Source organism: Sapajus apella, unplaced genomic scaffold, assembly GCF_009761245.1.
Source record: "Sapajus apella isolate SASKATOON/1434 unplaced genomic scaffold, GSC_monkey_1.0 scaffold320, whole genome shotgun sequence".
Classification (NCBI taxonomy): Eukaryota; Metazoa; Chordata; class Mammalia; order Primates; family Cebidae; genus Sapajus; species Sapajus apella.
This window is the reverse complement of record NW_022437260.1, coordinates 71,997-98,636: the sequence shown is the minus strand read 5'-3', so window position 1 is coordinate 98,636 and position 26,640 is coordinate 71,997. Positions and strand designations below refer to the sequence as shown.

The 26,640-nt window shown below is 46.3% G+C and overlaps 1 protein-coding gene and 1 long non-coding RNA gene across 7 annotated transcripts in view; both read left to right on the top strand.

The window, feature by feature from the left end:
* The first annotated feature begins 11,067 nt into the window (after window positions 1-11,067).
* On the top strand, window positions 11,068-13,014 carry LOC116545653. Its single transcript, XR_004266390.1, has 2 exons — window positions 11,068-11,480; window positions 11,623-13,014. It is a non-coding gene; the product is annotated as an uncharacterized LOC116545653 (long non-coding RNA).
* Window positions 13,015-14,175: 1,161 nt separating this feature from the next.
* The window catches only part of LOC116545654 (zinc finger protein 43), a 61,668-nt gene continuing 49,203 nt past the window's right edge, over window positions 14,176-26,640 (top strand). Inside the window, exons 1-3 of one of the 6 annotated variants that reach the window (XM_032272190.1) lie at window positions 15,734-16,354; window positions 22,019-22,171; window positions 22,241-22,420. Coding sequence is in view for 1 of the 6 variants with exons in the window: in XM_032272192.1 (XP_032128083.1) it covers window positions 14,783-14,812 (30 nt within the window). In the remaining 5 variants the exon portion in view is untranslated. Of the gene's footprint in view, window positions 14,813-15,733; window positions 16,355-19,508; window positions 19,624-22,018; window positions 22,421-26,640 lie in introns of those variants that run through there. The other 5 variants (XM_032272188.1, XM_032272191.1, XM_032272189.1 and 2 more) reach the window with 5 other exon arrangements.

The window sequence follows — 26,640 nt, the reverse complement described above, 5'->3', positions numbered from 1 at the left end:
GTGGATTATATTAAGGCATGTATGGAATAGGAGGAAATTTTTAAAAAGCTACCTTATTGGCACAAGCAATGGTAGGTTTAAAAATAAACAAAGGAGGCTGGGCACGGTGGCTCATGCCTGTAATCCCAGCACTTTGGGAGGCCAAGGTGGGTGGATCACAAGGTCAAGAGATCGAGACCATCCTGGTCAACATGGGGAAACCCCGTCTCTACTAAAAATACAAAAAATTAGCTGGACATGGTGGCGTGTGCCTGTAATCCCAGCTACTCAGGAGGCTGAGGCAGGAGAATTGCCTGAACCCAGGAGGTGGAGGTTGCGGTGAGCCGAGATCGCGCCATTGCACTCCAGCCTGGGTAACAAGAGCGAAACTCTGTCTCAAATAAATAAATGAAATAAACAAAGGAGGTCCTGGAGCTTGTTTTAATTATCGAAGGAGATAGTGGATATAGAATGCCACAAATGCAACTAAATTTAGCAAGATTAAATATTTTGAGTTTGCCAAGAGGAGGACATTAATCGGCTGAACAACACCTGAATAAACCAAGGAAGACACTGTAGGGCAATTAATCTGGTGGCAATATCCACTCACAGAGAACTGGGGAAAAGGCAGTGTAATAATATGGGGTAGAGGATTTGTTTGTGTTTCTCCAGGTTCAAAGAAGCGACCAGTGTGGGTACCATCCAGACATTGAAAGCTTTCACAGATGGCTGAGGGAAACCTGAAGAAAGCAGGACAGCCTGTTACTATGAGTAACCTAATGGTAGGTATGATGGCAGTTATCACCATTACAGTGAGTATTCCTGGAGTTGGGGCAGAAGTAAAAGGAACTTTCACATATTGGGCATATATTACTTTCCTTTACAATGACTTGATTAGATCCCACAGTAAATGTAAATGGGGGACTAGTAGGGCCATGACCAAAAATGGTATCACGGACAATAGGAGCTGAATAAAGAGAACTTTGGAAGATGCTTATGACCCTAAAACCAATAAAGGTCGGGGAAGGAAAATGTAATAGAGGACCAGGCCCTAATTCTTATTTATTAGAATTTATAGGGAATAAAAGCTCTTTAGATCAGAGCTGTGTTAAACTCCCCCTTATCTTTTGGTGGTGGGAGAGTTACAGCTTGACTCTATTAACTCCAAAGTGTAATGAGAATAAACACAATTGGGAAAGAATAAAACTTCACCTGGAAGGACATGCTGAACACCTATCACTGGATACAAGAAAATTAAAAGGACAAGTTTTTCAAGCTTTTCGAACACATCTAACTTTAATTCCAGAATCCGAGGTGCTTGAGGGCACTGCTGATGGATTGGCAGCTCTAAATCCAGTGACTTGGGCGAGAACACTTGAAGGATCTGCGATTGCTGAATTGTGTTCTTGATTTGTCTCGTTTCTCTTTGTGTAGTCGGCAGGTGTGGATCCCAAATCCTCTGAGAAATAGTTCACCCAGATGAAGTTGTGCTTGCTTACCTAGCTTTGTCAAAACAGGAAGGGAGAAATGCTGAGTGTATAATAAAATATATTGTTTGCTAAGAAGCATGATGGCAAGGAAAACTGTTAGTAATAATCCCCTGTTCAGAGAGAATAAACATGTGGGTCAGAATCTGCTTGAGGCCCTCAGCCCGGAATGCTGTCAGCCCCCTGAGGCTGGCAGCTCCGAAGGCTGTTGGCCCCCAGATAGTCCCACTTTGCTGTTCTCTCTAAGTGTCTGCTTCTTAATGCCTTCAGCACCACCTGGTGGGAGTCTCTACGGCTGAGCTGGTCTCGGTAGAAGTATAAATAAAATTGATATATTTCTAAGTCCTGAATAAATATTTAAAATAATTTGTTACATATTTCTCTTTGAAATGTTTTTTCTCTGCCTGCAGACACATACAATCTTTCAGTTTTTATTTACACAGAGTAAAATATATACATATATTACTCTAAAGATAAACCTTAGGTGTAAGAAAATTATGAAGTACATGTGTGAGTATGAGTTTGTATGCATTTTGAGAAGAAAAAAGCAATATTGGAACAAAACAAATTATTTTAGTAAGATGATCAACTAACTAGAAAACTAAAAACCTTGAAAATGTTGAAAGCAAATCTATACTCTGTGCATTGTATTGAGTTCATTGCTGAGAAATATTAGGGCTTATTGTTCAGAATCTCCCTATGTACATTCTCTGTTTTTACTTGTCTGGTACTCATGCTAGACCCATAATTTTCTTGTTTTATAGTTTATGAAGTACTCATTATGTGAGCTAGTCAGGGATTCTAAGAATGATTTTTATGAAATTTAAGAGTGCACACAAAATCACTTTTAGATCTAATTCTAAAATTAGTGTATTGGTATACTTTAACGTTTGAATTTATTAATTGGATAAACCTGTATCAGCCTAATTTTCTTTAGTTATTTGTTTCTTTCACTTTTTATAATTGACATAAGTAAATCTACTGACTGAGCTTATTTGCTTTGGTAAGTACAAGGGAGATTTCATAAGTCATGAGGATGTTTTTACGTATAAAAACATGACAGCTCTTCTGAGTAAAACATGCTTTATAATAAGTCATAAATATTTTTACTGGAGTTAATTTGTAACTTCAAGTCAGAGATAGAAAATAGCAATGGTGAAGAAATAACGTTGATTCATGATGTGGAGAGGATATTTATTTTCTGGTTGCAAAGCTGACTTGCTGAATTTACACACAAATTCTGCTTCTTTTATTTTCTGATTATCTTCAGTTTTGTGTTATGTGTATTCCAACTATGTATGCATCACAGCCTTTCTGCTTTTTCTGTGTTATGACTACAGTTTTCTCAGTGTTGTCTTCAATTCATGTCATTTTACATGGTACCTTGTAGGTTCTTTTTTTTTTTTTTTTTTTTTTTTTTTTGAGACTGAGTTTCACTCTTTTTACCCAGGCTGGAGTGCAATGGCACGATCTCAGCTCACTGCAACCTCCGCCTCCTGGGTTCAGGCAATTCTCCTGCCTCAACCTCCTCAGTAGCTGGGATTACAGGCACGCACCACCATGCCCAGCTAATGTTTTGTATTTTTAGTAGAGACGGGGTTTCACCATGTTGATCAGGATGGTCTCGATCTCTTGACCTCGTGATCCACCTGCCTCGGCCTCCCAAAGTGCTGGGATTACAGGCTTGAGCCACCGCGCCCGGCCTTGATTTTTTGTTGTTGTTGTTGTTGTTGTTACATAGGAACCTGGACCGCTAGAGCCACTTCAGTCTAATTATCTGCTATTTAATTATTTAAACTTTAATCAGAGGCTCTGGTGTCCCCCTGCATTTTCCAAATGTGTGGCAAGCAGAGTCTCAAATCCACTACCCTGTTCTGCCTGCCTTACTTGGCTTGCAGTGAATTTTTTTTTTCTGAGACAGAGTTTTGCTCTTGTTGCCCAGGCTGGAATGCAGTGGCGTGATTATGGCTGACCACAACCTCCGCCTCCCGGGTTCAAGTGATTCTCCTGCCTCAGCCTCCTGAGTAGCTGAAATTACAAGCACCCACCACCATGCCCAGCTAATTTTTTGTATTTGTAGTGGAGACAGGGTTTCACTATGTTGGCTAGGCTGGTCTCAAATTCCTGACCTCAGGCAATCCACCCGCCTTGGCCTCCCAAAGTCCTGGGATTACAGGCGTATGCCACCAGGCCCGGCCTTGATGCTAAATTTTATAAGATGGTACTTGGCACCTTCTAAAAGTACTTACATGGCATTTTTTATTAAAAAAATTTTTTTGAGACAGAGTCTTGCTCTGTTATCCAGGCTGAAGTACAGTTGCACAATCTTGGCTCACTGCAGCCTCTGCCTCCCAGGTTCAAGCAATTCTCCTGCCTCAGCCTCCTGAGTAGCTGGGATTACAGACACATTCCACCACGCCTGGATAATTTTTTTGTCTTTTTAGTAGACACTGGGTTTCACCGAGTTAGCCAGGATGGTCTTGATCGCCTGACTTCGTGATCCACCCACCTAGGCCTCCCAAAGTGCTGGGATTTCAGCCATGAGCCACCATGCCTGGGCCTATTAAATATTTTTTATAAAAATAATTGATGTTTATTGTCTGAAACAGATGAACACTTGTTTTTGTTGAGATATAAAATGTAAATGCCTTACAATTCAATTCCCTTTCATAAACACTGAGTTTGAGTGATTTTGCTAGGTTCTTCAAACACTGAGAATTTTTGTTTACGTTTTTGAGATGGTGTTTCACTCTTGTTGCCCAGGCTGAAGTGCAATGGTATGATCTCAGCTCACTGCAACCTTCGCCTTCCAGGTTCAAGTGATTCTCCTGCCTCAGCCTCCCCAGTAGCTGGGATTACAGGTCATGCCACCACACTCGGCTAATTTTTTTTATTTTTAGTAGAGATGGGATTTCACTATGTCGGCCAGGCTGGTCTTGACCTCCTGACCTCAAGTGATCCACCCGCCTTGGCCTCCCAAAGAGAATTTTTTAATATAAAATTTTTAATATAAAACCAAGTGAACAACCCTGATTGGAAAATGGGCACCCAAGGTCAGTGACTCCAAGCCAGGGCCAATCTTGAGCCCACGAGAGGAGATCATTGAATACTAAGTTGGTTGTTTATTCCTGGTGAGCTTCCCCTGCAGGTGTCCCAGCCTGCTCACACCAGCCATGGAAGGATTCTTTATACTGAGAGAAGTTACAGAGCCCTGGAAAGCTGGGAAATTGCTGGCAGATGCAGTTAGAGTTGCAATAGAAGGAGTTGGGGAGCCTCTTTCTGAGGAAGGACTTGTTACTGTCCTGGGGCTCTTGCTAGATTTTGTCAAATAAAATACATTTAAATTTAGGGGAAAAATTAATCCAAAAAATGCGTTGTGACAAGGAAAAAATACTAACCATAAGATCTCTGAGAATCTCAAAGAATAGGCAGAAAAGGGCTGTCCCCAGGCTGGAGTGCAGTGTTGCGATCTCAGCTCACTGAAACTTCCACTTCCCAAGTTCAAGCAATTCTCCTGCCTCAGTCTTCCGAGCAGCTGGTACTACAGGCGCGCACCACCACGCCCAGCTAATGTTTGCATTTTTAATAGAGACAGGGTTTTGCCATATTGGCCAGGCTCGTCTTGAACTCCTGACCTCATGATCCACCCGCCTTGGCCTCCCAAAGTGCTGGGATTACAGGTGTGGGCCACCATGCCTGGGCTTTTTTTTAAATGAATGAGGTTTTTATGTTGCCCAGGCTGGCCTCAAACGCATAGCCTTGCCTCCTCAAGCGCCAGGACAACTGGCCTGGCCCACCGTGGCTCCCCTTTTTTTTTTTTTTTTGAGATCGAGTCTCCCTCTGTCATGCAGGCTGGAGTGCAATGGCACAATCTCAGCTCACTGAAACCTCCATCTCCTGGGTTCAAGCCATTCTCCTGCCTCAGCCTCCCTAGTAGCTGCGGTTACAGTCGTGCACCATCATATGCCACTAATTATTGTACTTTTAGTAGAGACGAGGTTTCACCATGTTGGCCAGGCTGGTCTCGAACGCCTGACCTCGTGATCTGCCCACCTTGGCCTCTCAAAGTGCTGGAATTACAGGTGTGAGCCACCCCACCCGGCCTAGAAGAGGGCTTTTTAAAATTGGAAACAGCAAATAAGGTTAGAAGGAAGTTAGAAAGGAAGAGCAGGTAGCAAAATCAGATTCTAGAACAGAGAATGTTCCATCCTGAATTCAGCCTGTTCTGAGGAGGTTAATAAGGAGAGGTTAAATGTTGGCTTAGGTTGAGAATAGACCAAAGTTCAGGGGCCTGAGGACATGACAGAAACTTAGGCAAAATTTAGTTAACATGCTTTTTTTTTTTTGATCACTGAAGATGAAGTTGTTTAGCAGATTGTTTATAAGAAAAAAATAAAAATGGTTGTCTGTGTCTGGCTTGGTGATAGGTAAAAATGAGAGCATCCTCAGAGTTGTAATAGGAAGGGTGTTTCTTTTTGTTAAGTTACTTTTGGAGAACAAAACAGATTAGGATTTTTTTTTTTTTTTTAGACAGGGTCTCGGCTGGGCAGCGTGGCTCACGCCTGTAATCCCAACACTTTGGGAGGCTGAGGCGGATGGATCATGAGGTCAGGAGTTCCAGACCTGCCTAGCCAACATGATGAAACCCCGCCTCTACTAAAATACAAAACAAATTAGCTGGGCGTGGCTGCGTGTGCCTGTAATCCCAGCTACTCGGGAGGCTGAGACAGGAGAATTGCCTGAACCCAGGAGGCGGAGGTTGCGGTGAGCTGAGATCGCGCCATTGCACTTCAGCCTGGGCAATAGAATGAGCCTCCGTCTCAAAAAAACAAAAAAATACAAAAATTAGCCAGGCATGGTGGTAGGCAAATGTAATCCCAGCTACTTCGGAGGCTGAGCATGAGAATGTCTTGAACCCGGGAGGCAGAGCTTGCAGTGAGCCAAGACCGTGCCATTGTACTCCAGCCTGGGCGACAGAGCCAGACTCTGTCTCAAAAAAAAAAAAAAAAAAAAAAAAAAGACAAGGTCTCACTTTGTCATCCAGGCTGGAGTGCAGTGGTGTCAACACTGCCCAGACCTTCTGGGCTCAAGCAATCCTCCTACCTCAGTCCCCCTAAGTGGCTAGGACTACAGGTGCACACCACCATACCTAGCTAATTTTTGTATTTTTGTAGAGACAGAGTTTCACCATGTTGCCCAGGCTAATCTTGAATACCAGAGCTTAATCCATCCATCTGCCTCAGCCCCACAAAGTGCTAGGATTACAGGCATGAGCCACCACACCTGGCCGGATGAGGGATTTTTAAAATCACAGCTATTTAGCAAAATTACCCACCAGTATCCCTTGTTCTATGCATCTCTTCCATTCGGCTGTTCCTGAGTTGTGTCTTTTATAATAAACTAGTATACGTAAGTTCAGTGCTTTGCTGAGTTTTCTGAGTAGTTCTATCAAATTATTGAACTTGAGGAGGGGCATGTTTGTTAGCAGTGGTTCAGAAATAAAGTTTATCCAGAGGCATGTGACTGGCATCTGTAATTGGGACAGTGTTGTGGGACTGAGCCCTGAACTTGTGGATTCTGTGTTGACTCTGGGTGTGTCGGAATTGAGTTGTTGGACAGCCAGTTGGTGCTGGATAATTGACTGGTGTTCAGTAAACTACGTTTTTTGTCAAAAGAAAGCTATCACAGGGGCCTTGTAGTAGGGTTCTGTAGAGGGACAAAACTAATAGGCTGGATATAGATGTACAGAAGGGAGTTTATGAAGTATTAACTCACACGATCACAAGGTCCCACAATGGGCGGTCTGCAAGCTGAGGAGCAAGGAGAGCCAGTCTGAGCCCCCAAACTGAAAAACCCGGGGTCCGGTGTTTGAGGGCAGGAAGCATCCAGTGGGAGGAAGATGTAGGCTGAGTGGTCGAATTTTCCTGCCTGCGTTTATATCCTGGCCTCGCTGGCAGCTGATTAGATGGTGCCCACCCAGATTAAGGGTGGGTCTGCCTTTCCTAGCCCACTGACTCAAATGTGAATCGTCTTTGGCAGCATCCTCAAAGACACAGGCAGGATCAATACATTGCATCCTTCAATTCAATCAAGTTGACACTCAGTATTAACCATCACAGGCCTGGGCTGGAGGGACACTTCAGATGTCTGACGGAAGTGAGGCTTTGTTCTGCACACAGGCTGTCATACTGTACATTGTCCTGTTATTCTGGGTCTCCTAGGGTGGGAGGGAACAGAGAATTTAGAGTAAAAATGTTCTGAGAACTTATCCTCTCTCCCCACTTTGGTGCCAACCCTTACATGATTCTAACCCACTCATGACCATCCCCACTAAAAATTGACATGGCCACTTCTGTCCCAGGACAGGGTTTTATCCTCAGGAATTATGCCCACAACAGCTTTGCCCCTAGAGTTTTCTGCCTAGAAGACTTCTGGTTTATCTTAATCCCAGACACTGAATCTGTAGCAGGAACCTGTCTCCTTCACCGACTCAGGCTTCTGGACCACCTGATCATAATCTCTTCTGCCTGTACAGACACAGGAATAAGTCAGATCATAGCCCTGTCTGGGTCTGTATGTGTAGCACAAACCATTCCTTCATGAATCCTACACTGAACCCCAGCCATGGTTCTTGATAGCACCTTCTCCTCTTCTGCTTTTTTCTTCCCAACAAACCTCGTTTTATGTGCACACCACACAGTGTGCCCAAGTCTGTCTCTCAGGTGCCTGAATCCTGTGCCGACTAAAATTCAGATGTTAATGAGCTCAAGACTAAGGCTTTACTCATTAATGATAAAGAGAAAACTTACAAACTTCATAGTGAAGCAATTTGGCAGAAAACACCTTAGCCAGAATAAAGTTAGCATCAGCTGTAATGAGACGAGTTGGATTCAGATAGGCCCATAATTACTGCTGTGATACTGGTGGGTGAAAAAGCTCTGTCACCCACATGGGAGTGGAGTGCAGTGGTGTGATCTCGGCTCACTGCAACCTCCAGCTCCTGGGTTCAAGCAATTCTCCTGCCTCAGTCTCCTGAGTAGCTGGGACTACAGGCACACACTGCCGCACCTGGCTAATTTTTTGTATTTTAGTAGAGATGGTGTTTCACCGTGTTGTCCAAGCTGGTCTCGAACTCCTGAGCTCAAGCAATCCGCCCACCTCAGCCTCCCAAAGTGCTAGCATTACAGGCATAAGCCACTGCGCCCAGCTGTAAATCCTACTTTTAACATAATCAGAAAAAAGAAAAAAAGAAAGGAACCTGTAGGGGAAGACAGAGGTGATGGTATTTCTTCAAACTGGCCATATAATCCTTGCTGGAAACCTGGGCTAAAATCATTTAGCTGACCGTTGCCTCTCAAACTTCAATGTGCATATAGGTCATTTGGTATTCTGCGCCCTTCTCTAAGTAATGTGATTCTGCAGGTTTTTAAGGGGTCCGGGAGTTGACTTGTTTAACAAAGTTCCCTGGCAATGCTGATGTTGCTCTCCAGCACTCAGAGAAAGCAGGCAAGACACACAGAGTGCCTTACATCTAATACCCTTACTGCAACACAAATACTTTTTGTTTACAGTGAAGACCACTAATCACCACTGTCCCAAAAGATCACATCCTTTGCCAACTACTTAAAGTCTACAGGGTGGGCATGGTGCCTCACATCTATAATCCCAGCACTTTGGGAGGCTGAGGCAGCCAGATCACCTGAGGTCAGGAGTTTGTGAGACCAGCTTAGCTAACATGGTGAAACCCCATTTCTTTTTTTTTTTTTAAAGACAGGGTTTCACCATGTTCGTCAGGCTGGTCTTGAACTCCCGACCTCAGGTGATCCTCCCGCCTTGGCCTCCAAAGTGCTCGGATTACAGGCGCGAGCTACCGCGCCCCGCCAAAACCCCGTTTCTACTAAAAATACAAAAACTCAGCTGGGTGTGGTGGCATGCGCCTGTAATCCCAGCTACTTCGGAGGGTGAGGCAGGAGAATCGCTTGAACCTCGGAGGCAGAGGTTGCAGTGAGCCGAGATCATGCCATTGCACTCCAGCTTGGGCAACAAGAGCAAAACTCTGTCTCAAAAAAATAAAAATTAAAAATAAAGTCTACAGAAGGCTGCAGAATGTAGCAATGTCTAAGTCTGCTTCGAAGAACAACACGTATACTTGCATTAATACAGTGTTTATTGAGCTTGTACTGTGTGTTCATAAGTTATGTTGTGGTGTGGCATGCTAGGAAACTCACATGTTGTGAGTTAAACCACAAAAAATCTCTGGAAGATGGGTATTAAGTGTCCCATAATCCCCAGAATTTAGATGATGGCCCAGGCTTTCTATTTCTTCTTGTTTTCCCATCAGTTTAAAACCGAAATCCAGACAGTTGGGAGGGATATAGAAACGGGGGGTTATGTGGAGTTCCAAAAAACTTTTAATTGTTGTGTTTATATTTAATTTCTCATAATTTGTGGAATAACTACTGGATCTGCAGAAGTGTAGAACAGATGGCTGTGTGAAATGTATTGGAAACACTGATTTCAATGAGAAAGAAAGAAAAGCTCCAAATAAGGCTCTTTACTCCCATTGATCTGCCTTTGGGTTTGGGGAAATTGTGACCTCCAGCTCTGAAGAGACTCCCGGAAGAGTAGCCACACAAAAGTCTGATCTCCTCTAATCAGTTCTGTGAAGATTTCAGGGTGGGGCAAGACCTGGACAAGGCTCAGAAGAGGGGTAGAGCCAGGTAGGGCTGGGACAGGGAGCTGGCCCTCAGCTTCTCATCTCTGTGCTGCTGATTTATTTTCAGTTCTGTTCTAAATCTGACCAACCAGAACTTGACTCCCAGAATGTTTCTGGTTTTAACAGTTTAAGCCTCAACCCTATCTATTTTGCATAATACAATAACAATCAATTTAACAAAAACATGTAGGTCTTTCTAGAAAAATTACATTAGAAAAAACATTTTTTTTTTTTTTTTGAGACAGAGCCTCACTCTATCGCCAGGCTGGAGTGCAGTGACGCGATCCCAGCTCACTGCAACTTCCATTTTCGGGTTTCAAGCAATTTTTCTGCCTCAGCCTCCCAAGTAGCTGGGACTACAGGCACGCACCACCACGCCCAGCTAATTTTTTGTACTTTTAGTAGTAGAAACGTGGTTTCACCATGTTGGCCAGGATGGTCTCGATCTGTTGACCTCGTGATCTGTGCGCCTTGACCTCCCAAAGTGCTGGAATTAGAGGCGTGAGCCACCACACCCGGCCCAGAAACTAAATAAGGGAAAAGCAATAGCAATAATAACAATAACAAGAACTCTTCAATCCATGAGTAGCCTTTCAGGTGGTGACATCAGTACTCACAAAAAGAACATAAGAGCCGTGTCCCGGATGAAGCCAAAATCCTCTATACAACTCTTTTCTTTATTCTGGTCATGTTACTCTTTTTCTTAACTTTCTTTTTTTTTTTTCCACACAGGGTCTCACTCTGTTGCCCAGGCTGAAGTGCACTGGTGTGATCTCGGCCCACTGTAACCTCCACCTCTTGAGATCAAGAGATTCTCCAGTCTCAGTCTTCTTAATAGCTGAGATTGCAGGTGCCCACCACTACACCTGGCTAATTTTTGTATTTTTAGTAGCGATGGAGTGTCACCATATTGGCCAGGCTGGTCTTGAACTCCTGACCTCAAGTGATATGCAGTTCTGATCACATTACTCTTAATTCAGTGATTTGTTCTTTGGCTCTACAATAAAAATTCTTGGATGTTTGGATCCATGAGTGCTTCGCCTCATGGCCAAAGGAAATGGAAGCAATTTGTTAACCTATCAGTTTGAGTCTCCAGACCTCCTATTTGTTCTTCCCCCAGGTATCAGAAAACTGAAGCAACTTCCATTTGGACACCAAAAAAGGTGATTGCTTCTGTGAGGGGAGAAACAAGCCCTGGATTACTCATTCTTTCTCTGAGATGGGAGGAAGGTTGGATTCTGTTGTCAGCCTGACCGCCGTCTGCACAGGAAATCCCCAAATGTCTCAAAGACTCCTAGGTGAGGGCCGGGTGTGGTGGCTCACGCCTGTAATCCAAGCACTTTGGAGGCCAAGGTGGGCGGATCACCTGAGGTCGGGAGTTCAAGACTAGCCTGACCAACGTGGTGAAACCCCATCTTTAAAAAAAAAAAAGACTCCTAGGTGTTAGTGAGAGGATCCGCAGTGGCCCCGGGCTGATGCTCCAATAGTTACTCAAACAGTGGAGACTCAGGCTGACTCAGTGGGGCCAGAGTAAAAAAGAGAACAGCCTTGCCTTGGGGGACACAGCTACTCTGCTCCCTTCTCAAACATCTGGGAATAGCCCCAACCGCCACCTGCAGCCCCAGCCTTGACTGTTGCCTATGAGTGAACCTGGGGCTCCAAAGGATTAGCAGGGGGTGTAGTGGTCTGGGCCCAACTTAGCTAGGGTGGCATAGGGCGGGAGGCTCTGTGCTGTATTCCTTCTGAGGGTCCCTTTGCAGTCCCAGTATACGGTATGTGTACCAGCCCCAGCTGGAGCAGCCATAACTGCTGCCAGTTTAGGCACATGTCCTGGGTGCAGGAGACCTGGGCTGCCTTCAAGCCACTCCCCTGAGATTCTGGGGCAGCCAGAAGATGTGGGCTCTGGGTGGGAGCAGCCCACCTTGGCAGCACTGTCACTGCCTCTGGCCACCTGAGGCGACCCCCAGGACTCCCCAGCCCTGTACAGTGCACCTGCGTTTATCTGTACAGGCCCTCACTCCTGCCACCCAACCCTTGCATTCGGCATTAGAGAGTTCTCTGAAAACCGTGTGTAAGTGACAGTCTTGCCAATGGATGATCTGGGATGTGACAAGGAGCACTTGCTCTGAGAGAAATTTCAGGGTAATTGTGTAAGACAGCAATCCTGTCACAGCCTCCTCTCAGGGACAGGCCTCAGCTCTAGGGCAGCCCATCACCTGTCGCAGGCATCTGCTGTGTCCCTGGGGCCGAGCGAGGCAGGGGATGCATGGGTGACCCCGTCTATCACTGGTGAGAAGGAAGGCTGCCTTCCACATGCTCCTTAGGATGCCAAGAGGCCTAGAAACTCAGAAACCCCCTTTGAGGAGCTGCACTCACAAGAGTGCCAGAAAGGGCATAGCCCCTGTTCCCAGACCTAGGCATGCAGCTGGCTTCACCATCCCCACTTTCTCCTCTACCCCCACACATGCAGGCTAGCCTTGTCCTGGGACCTGGAGGCCCTGCCCTGGGCTGGGGCCTTTCCAGCAGCCACCAAAGCCTGGCAGACTTTCTGCATTTGAGACACATGAGAAGGGACCCAGCGGCCCTCTGCATCCATCCTGGCCTTCCCAGTCCAGCCCTGTCCCCAGGCACTGCACAGCCTGTCTGGGGGCCAGACCACCCCATTGCCCATCCTCAGCATCCATGAGTCCCTGGCCTCCACCAAGCATGTGTGACCATTGTGTGCCTGCCCTAGTGACTCAGTAGCTTTGTGAGGAGCAGAGCGTGTATGTTTTTTGCCTCAGAAACTATACTTTTCTGTGTAACAGAACAATAAACAGCATTTGTCAACCAAAAAAAAAGGAAGGAAGGGAGGGAAGGAGGAAGGGAGGGAGGGGAAAAGAAAAAGAAAAGAGAAAAGAACAGCCTTTAATTTTCAATCCAGATCTGATATTACCTATACCTGCTCAATTATCCGCTGGGTACAAGGACAAGAATGCCTTTCTCTAGTAATACAATTCACACATGGGAGATGTCGTTGTCTTCATGGCTCTGGACAGTTGTGGCCCTGCCCTCCCTCTGCTCCCGTGTTTCTTTGTGCTTAAGAGATTCTGCCACCAGATTCAGCTTACACCAGGAGACGCTCACACAACCACAACAGCTCACTGGACAAGATCCAAAGTCTGGTCCTTTCTTGTGAATCCCAGGTGGATGTCAGCCCTTATGTGTGGATCCTAGGTACCATGAATCTGGCTCTGTATTCTGGCCATCACCTGTGTGCTGGGCCTAGTGATAAGTCAGCCCCTCTTCTGTGATCAGGGCTCAGGCAGGAGAGAAGGGTATTATCACCTAGGTGCTTAGCCCAGATATGTTACAATGTCTCCTAGGGAAAAGCCCATGTAAAAGTGGAGAGTAACACAAAATAGATGATGGGTCGACCGGGTATGGTCGACCCATCATCTATTTTGTGTTACTGCCCCAGAGTCTCAGGGGAGTGGTTTCTCAAGTTCAATAATTTGATATACCTGTATTCCCAACACTTTGGGAGGCCGAGACAGGCAGATCACTGGAGGTCAGGAATTCAAGACCAGCCTGACCAACATGGTGAAAACCTGTCAACACTAAAAATACAAATGACCATATTGGTCAGGTTGGTCTCGAACTCCCGACCTTTTGGTCCACTGGCCTCCGCCTCCCAAAGTGCTGGGATTACAGAGGCGAGCCAGGGTGCCCAGCCAATCCAGTAATTTTATTTTATTTTTAGATGGCATTTTGCTCTTGTTGCCCAGGCTCGAGTGCAATGGCGCAATCTCAGCTCACTGCAACCTCGGCCTCTGGGGTTCAAGTGATTTTCCTGTCTCAGCCTTCCGAGTAGCTGGGATTACAGGCGCATGCCACCACGCTCTGCTTATTTATTTATTGTAGTTTTTGTAGATACAGGGGTTTCATCATATTGGTCAGGCAGGTCTCGAACTCCTGACCTCAGGTCACCCACCTCAGCCTCCCAAAATTCTGGGATTACAGGCGTGAGCCACCGCATCTGGCCCAATCCGGTAATTTAAAAAAAGAGAGGTCAGACTGAGATGCAGCACAGTCAGGGCAAAATTACCCTGAGAATAGCCACTTCACAAAGATCTGGTGAAGCTTTTCTAAGATGAGCAAATTTGGGCAACATATTTCATGTGTCCAAATGTTCTGTTTCTTACCCTTAGGTAACTACTAAAATGCATTATACAAGCAGACCCGGGTAAGGGAAAGAGCAAGTGTATTTGAAGCCTCAGCTCACTTGTTAATTAGCTGTAATTCATGTGATCCCGCCTACTTGAGCCTGTTTCCTCGTCCAAAAAATGCACTAATGCTGGGGAGGGTGGGGGTGGGAGGTGTTCCTGGGGCTTTATCCAATCAGTGGCGCTGGCGTGGGAACCGTTCAATCAGAAGCGCCGTTGGAGAGGAGGGCGTGGCTTCCGGCGAGTGGCGGGGCCTTTGTCTCTCGCACCCGCCCGAAGTTGGGATCCATCTCTGCTCTTCCGCTCTTCCACCTCGGTATCCACCCCAACTCCGTGACTTTGTCACAGCTTCCGTTGCCCTGTGATCTGCAGGTCCTGGGAGACGCAGAGCTAAGATGCCAGGACATCCTGGAAGCTGGGAAATGGTGAGTATGCGGGCTTGGGCCTCCCGAGAGCCGGGAGCGAGCTGTAAAACCGGCGGGACCGGTCTCCCCACCGTCCTCTCCTGGGTCACCAACCTGAGTCCCCTCTGGCGCAGCTCCTCCCCAGGCGTCTCTGTCCGCAAGATGGCGTCTGGGCCCTCAGCTGAGACCCCTGCGTTCCACCCCCCCGCCCCACTTCCCTGCGTGGCGCCCTGCCTGGAGTTCCCTGGGCAGCTCTGCACCCTCATCCCCGAGTGTTGCCCAGATTGTTCAGAGGCGAGTCCTCGGGGCGGAATCCTGACTCGGTGTGTACGCGGGACGGGCTGGGGCCCTGGGGTCTTCAGTTTCCGTTGTTAAAATTTTGTTTGTTTTTTTGAGACAGACTCCCGCTCTGTAGCCCAGACTGGAGTGCAGTGGCCCGATCTCGGATCTGTACAACCTCCGCCTCCTGGGTTCAAGCCTCCCGAGTAGTTGGGACTACAGGTGCATGCCGCCACGCCCTGCTAATTTTTTTTTTTTTTTTTTTTTTTTTTTTTTTTTTGTATTTTAGTAGATTCGGGGTTTCACCGTGTTGGTCAGGCTGGTCTCAAACTCCTGACCTCGTGATCCACCCGCCTCGGCCTCCCAAAGTGCTGGGATTACAGGTGTGAGCCACCACGCCTGGTCTTTATTTATTTATTTTTAAAGACGGAATCTCACTTTGTCACCCAGGCTGGAGTGCAGTGGCATGATCTTGGCTCACTGCGGCCTCCTCCTGGGTTCAAGTGATTCTCCTGCTTTCGCCTCCCAAATACCTGGGATCACATGTGCATGCGACTATGTCCGGGTAATTTTTATATTTTTAGTAGAGATAGGATTTCACCATGTTGACCAGGCTGGTCTTGAACTGCGGACTTCAAGTGATCCACCCACCTCGGCCTCCCAAAATGCTGGGATTACAGGTGTGAGCCACCATGCCCAGTCAAGAATTACCACTTTTTTGAATACAATATACATTTCTTGTGGTACAGAGAGTGTTCAGCACACAGGTGAGATTGTGTTTCTTCTTTGCTCACCTACTAACCGTTAAAATTGTCACTCTCACATAGTGATGGAGCCCACTGGTAAGGTCCTGAATCTCCTGTACAGACACAGTCCACAGTTGAAATTGTGAGTGTCACATGTGAACATTCGGCAAGAGTTTGAATAATGACTCATTTCTAAATCTAGTTCATAGGCAGATGAGAATTTTTCTATCTGAACCAATGAAAATTCTGCCTTCATGTCCTCCTAAGGACATGTTGACTCTCATACCTGAGCTGAAGGCAGAGCGAACACAGTTCACAAGAGGGATGGAGGATCTCATGCACAGGTTCAGTTCATTGGTGAGATTGTCAGTAGCGTACTTAGACCCAACATAAAGAATATGGTGACTCTCATACTTCGAACGGGAACCTGTGTGGGATTGTTAATTCATCACTGGACCTTCCTGCAGGAGTGATTGTGACATACTCCTTTGTCCAGCACCTGATTGATTTCAGTTTCCTGCCTGGTCCCATCCCAAAGGTAAGATTGTAGTATATCACTGGTCCCAGCACCCAGTCCTCTTTTTATGGGACCCCACAAATTTTGAGTATTATAAAATATTACTGGATTCTGCACCCATGTTATGTGACTCTCCCACTTGTACCCTACGTGTTGTGCCATATTGAGGCACAATACATTGCATTAGAAATGGTTACATATAAGACCGGGGACAATGGCACATGCCTGTAATGCCACCACTTTTGGGAGGCTGAGGCAGGTGTATCACCTTAGTCAGGAGTTCAAGACCAGCCTGATCAATCTGGTAAAAACCCATCTCTACTAACAATACAAAAATTAGCTGGGAGTGGGAACTACAGTGCACCTGTAGTTCCAGTGATTCAGGAGGCTGAGACAGGTGAATTTCTTGAACCCAGGACATGGAGGTTGCAGTGAGCTGAGATTCGCCACAGCACTCCAGCCTGGGTGACAGAATGAGACTCTTGTCTCAAAAAAAAAAAAGTTACACATTGCTGGGTCCAACACCCAGGGTATGTAACACTTTCTTTCTGGACCCTGCCTACATGAAGCTTTGTCATATAACTCAGTGATGCCCATCACCATGGTGATGTTACTTTCTTTTTGTTGTTGTTGAGATGGGAGTCTTGCTCTGTTGCCCAGGCTGGAGTGCAATGGTGTGATCTTGGCTCACTGCAACCTCCGCCTCCCAGGTTCAAGTGATTCTCCTGCCTCAGCCTCCTGAGTAGCTTGGACTACAGGCATGTGCCACCACGTTCATCTAATTTTTGTATTTTTAGTAGAGATGGGGTTTCACCCTGTTGACCATGTTGGTCTCAAACTCCTGACCTCAAGTGATCCACCAGCCTTGGCCTTCCAAAATGCTGGGATTACAGGTGTGACCCACTGTGCCCAGCCGGTGATGTTACTTTCTTCTGCCTGGTCTCCGCTCACAGAGACCTACCATCAAGGTGATGTGATTCTCTCTTTTTATTCCCTACATATTTGTGTGTTGTGACATACTGCTTGGCTCGATACCTAAAGGATGGGAGTCTCCTACCTGGGCCCTTCCTGCAGGGAGCATTGTGACGTGTCTGCCTTCCTCACCTAGGAGATGTAACTCTCTTCTTCTGCCTGCACCCTGCCTACAGGGTAAATTGAGGCATATTGCTGTGACCAGCAACCAAATGATGTGTTTTTTCTGCCTGGGTCTTTATTGCTGGAATGGTGGCTGACATGTTGCTGGGCCAAGCATCCAGGTGGTGTGACTATCTTCTTCTGCATGGTCCCTGCTTACTGGAACATTGTAGCATATTGCTAGACCCAGCACCTAGCTGATGGGATTCTTCCCTGGTTTTAGGTTTTGCCTACAGCAGACATTGACATATTGCTGGACCCTGCACTGACATGTGACTCTTCTGCTTGTGATATGCCCACTTGGGCCCTTGTGACACATTGCTTGGTCCAACAGCCGGGTGATACAACTTTTATGCCTGGACCCTGCTTATGGGTGACATTTTGAAATGTCTTTGCACCAGTCACACAGGTGATTTGACTTTCTCTCTTACTGGTCTCTGCTCTCAGGAAGTTTTGTGACATTTTCCAGCACATAGCTGATTTTATATATATATATATTTTTTGAGACTGAGTTTTGCTCATGTTGCCAAGGCTGGAGTGCAGTGGCATGATCTCAGCTCGACACAGACAACCTCCACCTCTCGCGTTTAAGCGATTCTCCTGCCTCAGCCTCCCTAGTAGCTGGGATTACAGGTATGCACCACCGCACCCAGATAATTTTGTATTTTTAGTAGAGGATAGGGTTTCTCCTTGTTGGTTAGGCTGGTCTTGAACTCCTGACCTTAGGTGATCTGCCTGCCTAGGCCTCCCAAATTGCTGGGATTACAGGTGTGAGCCACTGTGCCTGGCCCTAATTTTCTTTTTTTTTTTTTTCTACAGGGAAGATTGTGAAATATTGCTGAATCCAGCACCAAAGTGATACTACTCTTATTTTTTTCTTGGCCCTGCTCAAATAAGACATTGTGACATATTGGTGGGTTTTATATCCAAGTGATGTGAGTTTCCTGCCCTGGACTATGCTTACAAAAAATATTTTGATATATCTTTTTTTTTTTTTTTTTTTCCCCAAGACGGGGTTTTGCTCTTGTTACCCAGGCTGGAGTGCAATGGCACAATCTCGGCTCACCGCAACCTCCGCCTCCTGGGTTCAGGCAATTCTCCTGCCTCAGCCTCCTAAGTAGCTGGGATTACAGGCACGCACCACCATGCCCAGCTAATTTTTTGTAGTTTTAGTAGAGACGGGGTTTCACCGTGTTGACCAGGATGGTCTTGATCTCTTGACCTCGTGATCCACCCGCCTCAGCCTCCCAAAGTGCTGGGATTACAGGCTTGAGCCACTGCGCCCAGCCCATATTTTGATATATCTTTGAGCTCATCAACTATTTTATGTGACTCTACTTTTTTATCTGGGCTTTGTCCATAGGTCAGATTGTAATATATCTTTGGGCCTGGGTCATGCTAACATTAAGGAGAGTGACTTACTGCTTGGCCCAGCACACAGGTGATGTGATTCTTATGCTTGGTCCCTGTCCAAGCAGTCACTGTGACATATCTCTTGGCCAATCACCTAAATAATAAATCTCTTTTTTTCTGAACCTGTTCACAGTAGGAAATGTGAGATGTCTCTTGGCCCAGCACCTATGTGATGTGACTCTCCTCTCATGCCTAGGCCCTGCCCACTGTAGTGACTGTGCCACCAGCTCCCACGTTATCTGACTCTTGTCTTCTTCCTGAGCCCTGCAAACGATAGCACTAGGAAATATCTCTGGGCCTTTCACCTAGGTGATGTGACTTTTCTGCCTGGACTCGCCTCTCAGTGGGTATTGTGACATGTTGCTGGATGCAGCATTTAGTTGATATGACATCTTCTCTACTGCTTGGACTCTGACCAAAATAAAAGATTTAGATGTATCACTAGGCCCAGCCCCTACACAATGGAATTCTTGTCTTATCTTGTCTGGGCCTGGCATGCATTTTGTATTGTGACATATAGCTGGGTCTCTCACCAAGGTGATGGGAGTCTCTGACATAAGCCCTGGCCCCGAGAGTATTATGACATATTTTATTAATTCATCACCTAGGTGACGTGACTTTTTTTCAGCCTGCGCCTTGCCAAAGGAGGATCGTGATGTATCACTGAACCCAGCACTTAGATGATGTAATTCTCATCTTTTGCCTGGACCTTGCATATTTTGGATATTGTTACATATCACTGGGTCTGACATTCGGGGATAGGAGGCTCCTGCCTGGGCCCTGCCCACAGGGAACCTTGTGACATATTTAGACATCTATCAATTATAAGATGTGACTTTCCTCATCTATATGCACCATGTCCCAAAAAAAGATTGTAACATATCACTGGGATCAGGCACCAGATAATGTGTCTTACCTCTCAGGGTGTTGCTCACAGAGAGCATTGTAACATATCGCTGGGCCCAGCACCCAGGTGCTGCCTGTGCACTTGCTGCCTGTGCCCATCTTATAGGTAGAGATTTTAAGGCATCTCTGGCCAAGCATCTAGGTGATGTGACTCTCCTGCCTGCTCCTTGCCCTCAAAAAAGATTGTGACATATGCCTGGACCAGCCCCAGGTGATGTGACTCTCCTGCTCACTCCCTACCCATAGGTGTAATTGTAACATATATTTACAATCCCAGCTTACAGTCACTATGATGATTCTCGTACCTTGAGCCAGGCAGTAAAAGAGATACACATTGCCTAGCTAGGCTTGGGAAAACAAACATGATTCTAAGCTTTCTTTTTTTGCAAAGGTCATAGAGAATTACCACTCCCTCAAATGTTGTAAAAGCTCTTAGTTGGCACAGAGAGTATCATCACAAGCCAAAAACACAGATGAGATTGTGGCTTTTTTTGTTTGTTTTTGAGACTGAGTCTCACACCCCTCCAGCACAGGCTGGAGTGCAGTGGCGCGATGTCAGTTCATTGCAACCTCCACCTCTGGGGTTCAAGTGATTCTCCTTCCTCAGCCTCCCGAGTAGCTGGGATTACAGGCGTGTACCACCATGCCCATCTAATTTTTGTATTTTTATTAGAGATAGAGTTTCACCATGTTGGTCAGGCTGGTCTCAAACTCTTGGCCTCAGGTGATCTACCTGCCTCGACCTTCCAAAATGTTAGGATTACAGGCATGAGACACTACACCCGGCTGAGATTGTGTTTCTTTCTTTCTTTCTTTTTGAGATGGAGTTTTGCTCTTATTGCCCAGGCTGGGGTGCAGTGGTGCAATTTTGGCTAACTGCCTTTCCCGGGTTCAAGTGATTCTCCTGCCTCTGCCTCTCGAGTAACTGGGATTACAGGCACCAGCCACCATGCCCAGCAAATTTTTTGTATTTTTAGTAGAGACGGGGTTTCACTGTGTTGGTCAGGCTGGTCTTAAACTCCTGACCTCAGGTGATCTGCCTGCCTCGGCCTCACAAAGTGCTGGGATTACAGGCATGAGCCATCGCTCCTGGCCTGAGATTGTGTTTCTTTTTTTTTTTTTCTTTTTTTTTTTGAGACAGAGTTTCACTCATGTTACCCAGGCTGGAGTGCAATGGTGCGATCTCGGCTCACCGCAACCTCCGCCTCCTGGGTTCAGGCAATTCTCCTGCCTCAGCCTCCTGAGTAGCTGGGATTACAGGCACGCACCACCATGCCCAGCTAATTTTTTGTATTCTTAGTAGAGACGGGGTTTCACCGTGTTGACCAGGATGGTCTCGCTCTCTTGACCTCGTGATCCACCCGCCTCAGCCTCCCAAAGTGCTGGGATTACAGGCTTGAGCCACCGCGCCCGGCGAGATTGTGTTTCTTAAATGAACACCCTGCCAATCATTATAATTGTAACCTTAGCATGGCCAAAGCTCATTGATGAGGTCCTAAATCTCACATGCAGATGCAGTCCACAGTTGGAATTGTGACTGTGATATGCAAACATCCAGCCAGAGTAGGAATGATGGCTCATTTCTAAACATAGCCCATGAACAGGTGATGACTCTCCTGTACGGATCATTCAGTTGGAGAGATGTTGACTCTTAAATCTGGGCCTAGGGCCACAGGTACGATCCTGTGTTCATGCGACCAAGAAGATCTCAGAGTGAATTCGAATCTAATGCATATTGTACCCTTGGGTAACACACTGAGTGCCCTTACATGGCCCAGCACATAGGTGACATTGTGACACTCATACACACCCAGCCAACAGTAAATATTGTCATCCCTTAACATAAATACAACCCACTTCTGAAGTTCTGGATGCCACATCTGGAGACAGTGGAAAGTTGCAAAATTGACTCATTTTTGTTTGTTTGTTTGTTTGTTTGTTTTGAGATGGAGTGCAGTGGCATGATCTCAGCTCACTGCAACATCCACTTTCTGGGTTTCAGCAGTTCTACCTCTGCCTCCCGGGTAGCTGGGACTACAGGCACATGCCACCATGCCCGGCTAATTTGATATTTTTAGTATAGACAGGGTTTCACCATGTTGGCCAGGCTGGTCTCTAACTCCTGACATCAGGTGATCCACCTGCCTCAGCCTCCCAAAGTGCTGGGATTACAGGTGTAAGCCACCATGCCTGACTGTAAAAGTGACTCTTCTTTGTGAATCTGGTTCACAGATGGATTGGTGCCTCTCAGATCAAGGTTCAGCACACCTGTGAGACTGTGATTTTACTGAGGAGACACAGTCTGCAGAAGAGATTGAGGCTGTTATGCATGGATTCATCTACACTGAGATTGTGACTTCTGTACTTAAACCCAACATCCAAATGGTATTGACTCTCATACCTAGAATGAAGACATGTGAAGAATTGTTTTCTCATTTCTGGGTCTTTCTGCAGGTATGATTGTGACACATGCCACTGCTCAGAACATGAGTGATTTGACTCCTGCCTGGGCCCAGCACACAGATAGGATTGCGACATATCGCTGGACCCAGCATGTAGATGATGTGACCCTATACACTTCCCTTGGTGCTGCCACAGAGGGCATTGTGACATATCGGTAGTCCCTGCACCCAGGTAATATGTTTCTCTTTTCTGTGCCACATGGGCTATTGTAACATATTGCTGGGTCTAACAACAAGGTGATATGAATCTCCTCCTTAGACCCTGGCTACAGGAGACATTTTGCCATATTTCTGGACCCATCATCTTTTTTTTTTTTTTTAAGACAGGGTTTCATGTTGGTCAGGCTGGTCTTGAACTCCTGACCTCAGGTGATCTGCCTGCCTTGGCCTCCAAAGTGCTTGGATTACAGGTGTGAGCCACCGCGCCCGGCCCCCTTTTTTTTCTTTTTTTTTTTTTGAGATGGAGTCTTGCTCTTTCACCTAGGCTAAAGTGCAGTGGTGCAATCTTGGCTTACTGCAGCCTCTGCCTCCCAGGTTCAAGCAGTTCTCCTGCCTTCACCTCCTGAGTAGCTGGGACTATAGGCATACATTGCCATGCCTGGCTAATTTTTTGTATTTTTAGTAGAGATAGGGTTTCAGCATGTTGGCCAGCTTGGACTCGAACTCCTGACTTCAGGTGATCCACTGGCCTTGGCCTCCCAAAGTGCTGGGATTACAGGTGTGAGCCACCACACCTGGCTCTATTATTATTTTTTTTTTAGATGGATTTTTGCTCTTTTTGCCCAGGCTGGAGTGCAGTGGCGCGATCTTGGCTTACCGCAACCTTTGCCTCCGGGTTCAAGTGATTCTCCTGCCTCAGCCTCCCAGGTAGCTGGGATTACAGACATGCGCCACCACGCCCAGCTAATTTTTGTATGTTTAGTAGAGACAGGTTTTCACCGTGTTGGTCAGGCTGGTCTCAAACCCTGACCTCAGGTGATCCACCTGCCTTGGCCTCCCAAAGTGTTGGGATTACAGGCATGAGCCACCGTGCCTGGCCGATCCATCATCTGTTTTATGTTACTCTCCACTTTTACATGGGCTTTTCCCTAGGAGACATTGTAACATATCTGGGCCAAGCACCTAGGTGATGTTACCCTTCTCTTCTGCCTGGGCCCTGACCACAGAAGAGGGGGTGACTTATCACTAGGCCCAGCACACAGGTGATGTGATTTTTCTGCCTGGTCCCTGTCCAGAGAGGACATTGTATACATTTGCCTGCACTGGTAAACTAGATGATGTGACTCTCCTTTTGTCTCTGAGACTTGTCCACAGTTGGGATTGTGACATATCACCTGTCTCAGGACCTACATAATGTGATTATTGTTCCACGCCTCAGTCCTGCCCACTGGGGTGATTGTGACATATAACTAGGCCTAATTCCTAGGTTATGTGACTCTTCTTCACTTAGGGCATTTTGACATATTTCTGGAGCCTTCTCTTAGATGATGTGACTTTGCTGCATGGGCCCCTTCTTTTCCGAAAGTATTGTGCCATAATTTTTGACACAAGGTGATGTTACCCTTGTCTTCTGCTTGGTTTTTGCCCAAGGAGGGATTGTGATTTATCACTGGGCCCAGCACCTTGGCGATGTGACTCTCCTCTCCTACACTAGGTTTCAGGGAGAAAAGGAGAGTCACATCACTTAGAGGAGAAACAGAAAGATATGTCATAATTCCATTAGTAGGACCCATGCAGGAAAATTACATCACCTAGTTGTTGGACCCAGCCATTTTTAAAAATATACACAATTTTCAATATATACAATACATAATTCACTAACACCGAGGGGAAACAAATTGTATATAGTAAAATATGGCTGGTCCAACACCTAGGTGATGTGACTCTCTTGCATGAGCCCTGCTAATAGAGGAATTATGACTTATCTTTTTGTTTGTTACCTAAGTGATGTAACTCTTCTTTTTGTTTGTTTGTTTTTTGAGACAGAGTCTTGCCCCGTCGCCCAGGCTGGAGTGCAATGGCAAAATCTCTGCTTACTGCAACCTCTGCCTCCTGGGTTCAAGCGATTCTCCTGCCTCAGCCTCCCAAGTAGCTGGGATTACAGGCACGCACTACCATGACTGGCTAATTTTTTGTATCTTTAGTAGAGACAGTGTTTCACCATGTTGACCATGGTGAAACATGGAGTTTGAGCGGGTCTTGAACTCCTGACCTTGTGATCCAGCCGCCTCGGCCTCCAAAAGTGCTCGGATTACAGGCGTGAGCCACCGTGCCCAACCGTAACTCTTCTTTTCTACCTGAACCCTGTAAAAGGGGAGGATTGTGGCATATCACTGGACTCTACATCTAGGTGATGTCACCACTCTTCTCTTTAACCTGGGCCTCTTGTATGGTGGGTATTTTGACATATCGCTGGGTCAAACCAAATGGGTGAAAAGCTCCTGCCTGGGCCTTGTCTATAGGAAGCCTTGTGACATATCTGTGCATCCATTACTTTGGAGATAATGACTCTGTTCTTCCATCTGCACCATGCCCGCAGGAAGACTGTGATGCACCTCTGGGTTCAGCAGCCAGGTGCTGTGTCTCTTGTGCCCAGGCCTTGCCTGCAGAGAGAATTGTGACATAGCTGGTCACAGTATCCAAGTAACGTGATTGTTGTCTGCACCTTGCTTTCGAGAGGGAATTGTAACATAACCCTGGACAGTTAACCAGGTGATATGACTCTCCTGCCTGGTCCCTGTCCTGAAAAATTATGATATATTTCTGACCCAGCACACAGGTGATGTTACTCTCCTATTTACTTTCTACTCACAGGTTAGATTCTGTCATATACTTTCGCCCAGCTCACTGTTGTGATGATGATCCTCATACCACAAACCAGTCAACAGCAGAGATACTGGTGCTTGTAGCTAGACTTAGAGAAATGGGTAAAGTCCTGGGTCTTCTCTAGGTAAGAACATCATAAAGGATTACCATTCCTTTACCTTTTGTATGTAGTCTTTGGACAGTACAGAGAGTGTTATGATAGGGCCAAGAACACAGGTGAGACTGTGTTTCTCATATCCAGAACCTACCAAATGTTAACATTGACACCCTCACACATAGAGCACACTGGGAGATCCTGAATTTCACATGTGAATGGAGTCCACAGTAAAAATTGTGACTGTCATATGTAATCACGTGACAGCAGTTAAGATGGTGATTCATTTCTAAACCCAGCTCATAGGCAGGTGAAGGCTTTTTTTTTTTTTTTTGAGACGGAGTTTCACTCTTGTTGCTTAGGCTGGAGTGCAATGGTGCGATCTCGGCTCACCACAACCTCTGCCTCCTGGGTTCAAGCAATTCTCCTGCCTCAGCCTCCTGAGTAGCTGGGTCTACAGGCATATGCCACCATGCCCAGCTAATTTTTGTATTTTTAGTAGAGATGGGGTTTCAATATGTTGACCAGGATGGTCTCGATCTCTTGACCTCATGATCCACCCGCCTCGGCCTCCCAAAGTGCTGAGATTATAGGTGTGAGCCACCGCGCCTGGCCAAGGGCTCTTTTCTCTAGACCCAGACAATTGGAAAGATGTTGACTTTAATACATGAGCTTAGATCCACAGGTATGATTATGAGTTTGTATTAGAAAAAAAGCCTCAGCTGGAAAGTCTTGACCAGACACGGTGGCTCATGCCTGTAATCGCAGCACTTTGGGAGGTTGAGATGGGTAGATCTCCTCAGGTCAGGAGTTCGAGACCAGCATGGCCAACATGGCGAAACCCCGTCTCCACTAAAAATACAAAAATTAAGGGGGTTGGTGGTGTGTGCCTGTAGTCCCAGCTACTTGGGAGGCTGAGACACGAGAATAGCATGAACTCAGGAGGCAGAGGTTGCAGTGAGCTGAGACTACACCATTGCACTACAGCCTGGGCAACAAGAGCGATACTCTGTCTCCACAAAGACAAAAAAAAGTCTCAGAACAAATTGTGACTATCATGCCTATTGTATAAAGCACTCAGGTGGTACGTGCCTATTGTTTAAAGCACTCAGGGCCTAGCACACAGGTGACATTATGACTCTCATATGCAAACTCAGCCAACAGTAAAAAAATTGTCAACTTTTCACATGAACACAGCTCAATGTAGAAGTTCTGACTCTCACATCTGAGTGAGATGTGAGATAGCCAAAAGTGGGAAAATTGACCCTGATGTGGATTATGTTCACATGTGGGTTGGTGACACTCAGACCAAGATTCAGCATGCCTGAGAGGCTGTGAGTCCATTAAGGGACACAGTCTGCAGCAAAGATTGAGGCTCTCATGCATGTTTCCAATCCACCTTTGAGACTGTGACTCACGTGTACTTAGACTGAACATACAAAATGTATTGACTCTAATACTTAGAAATAGGA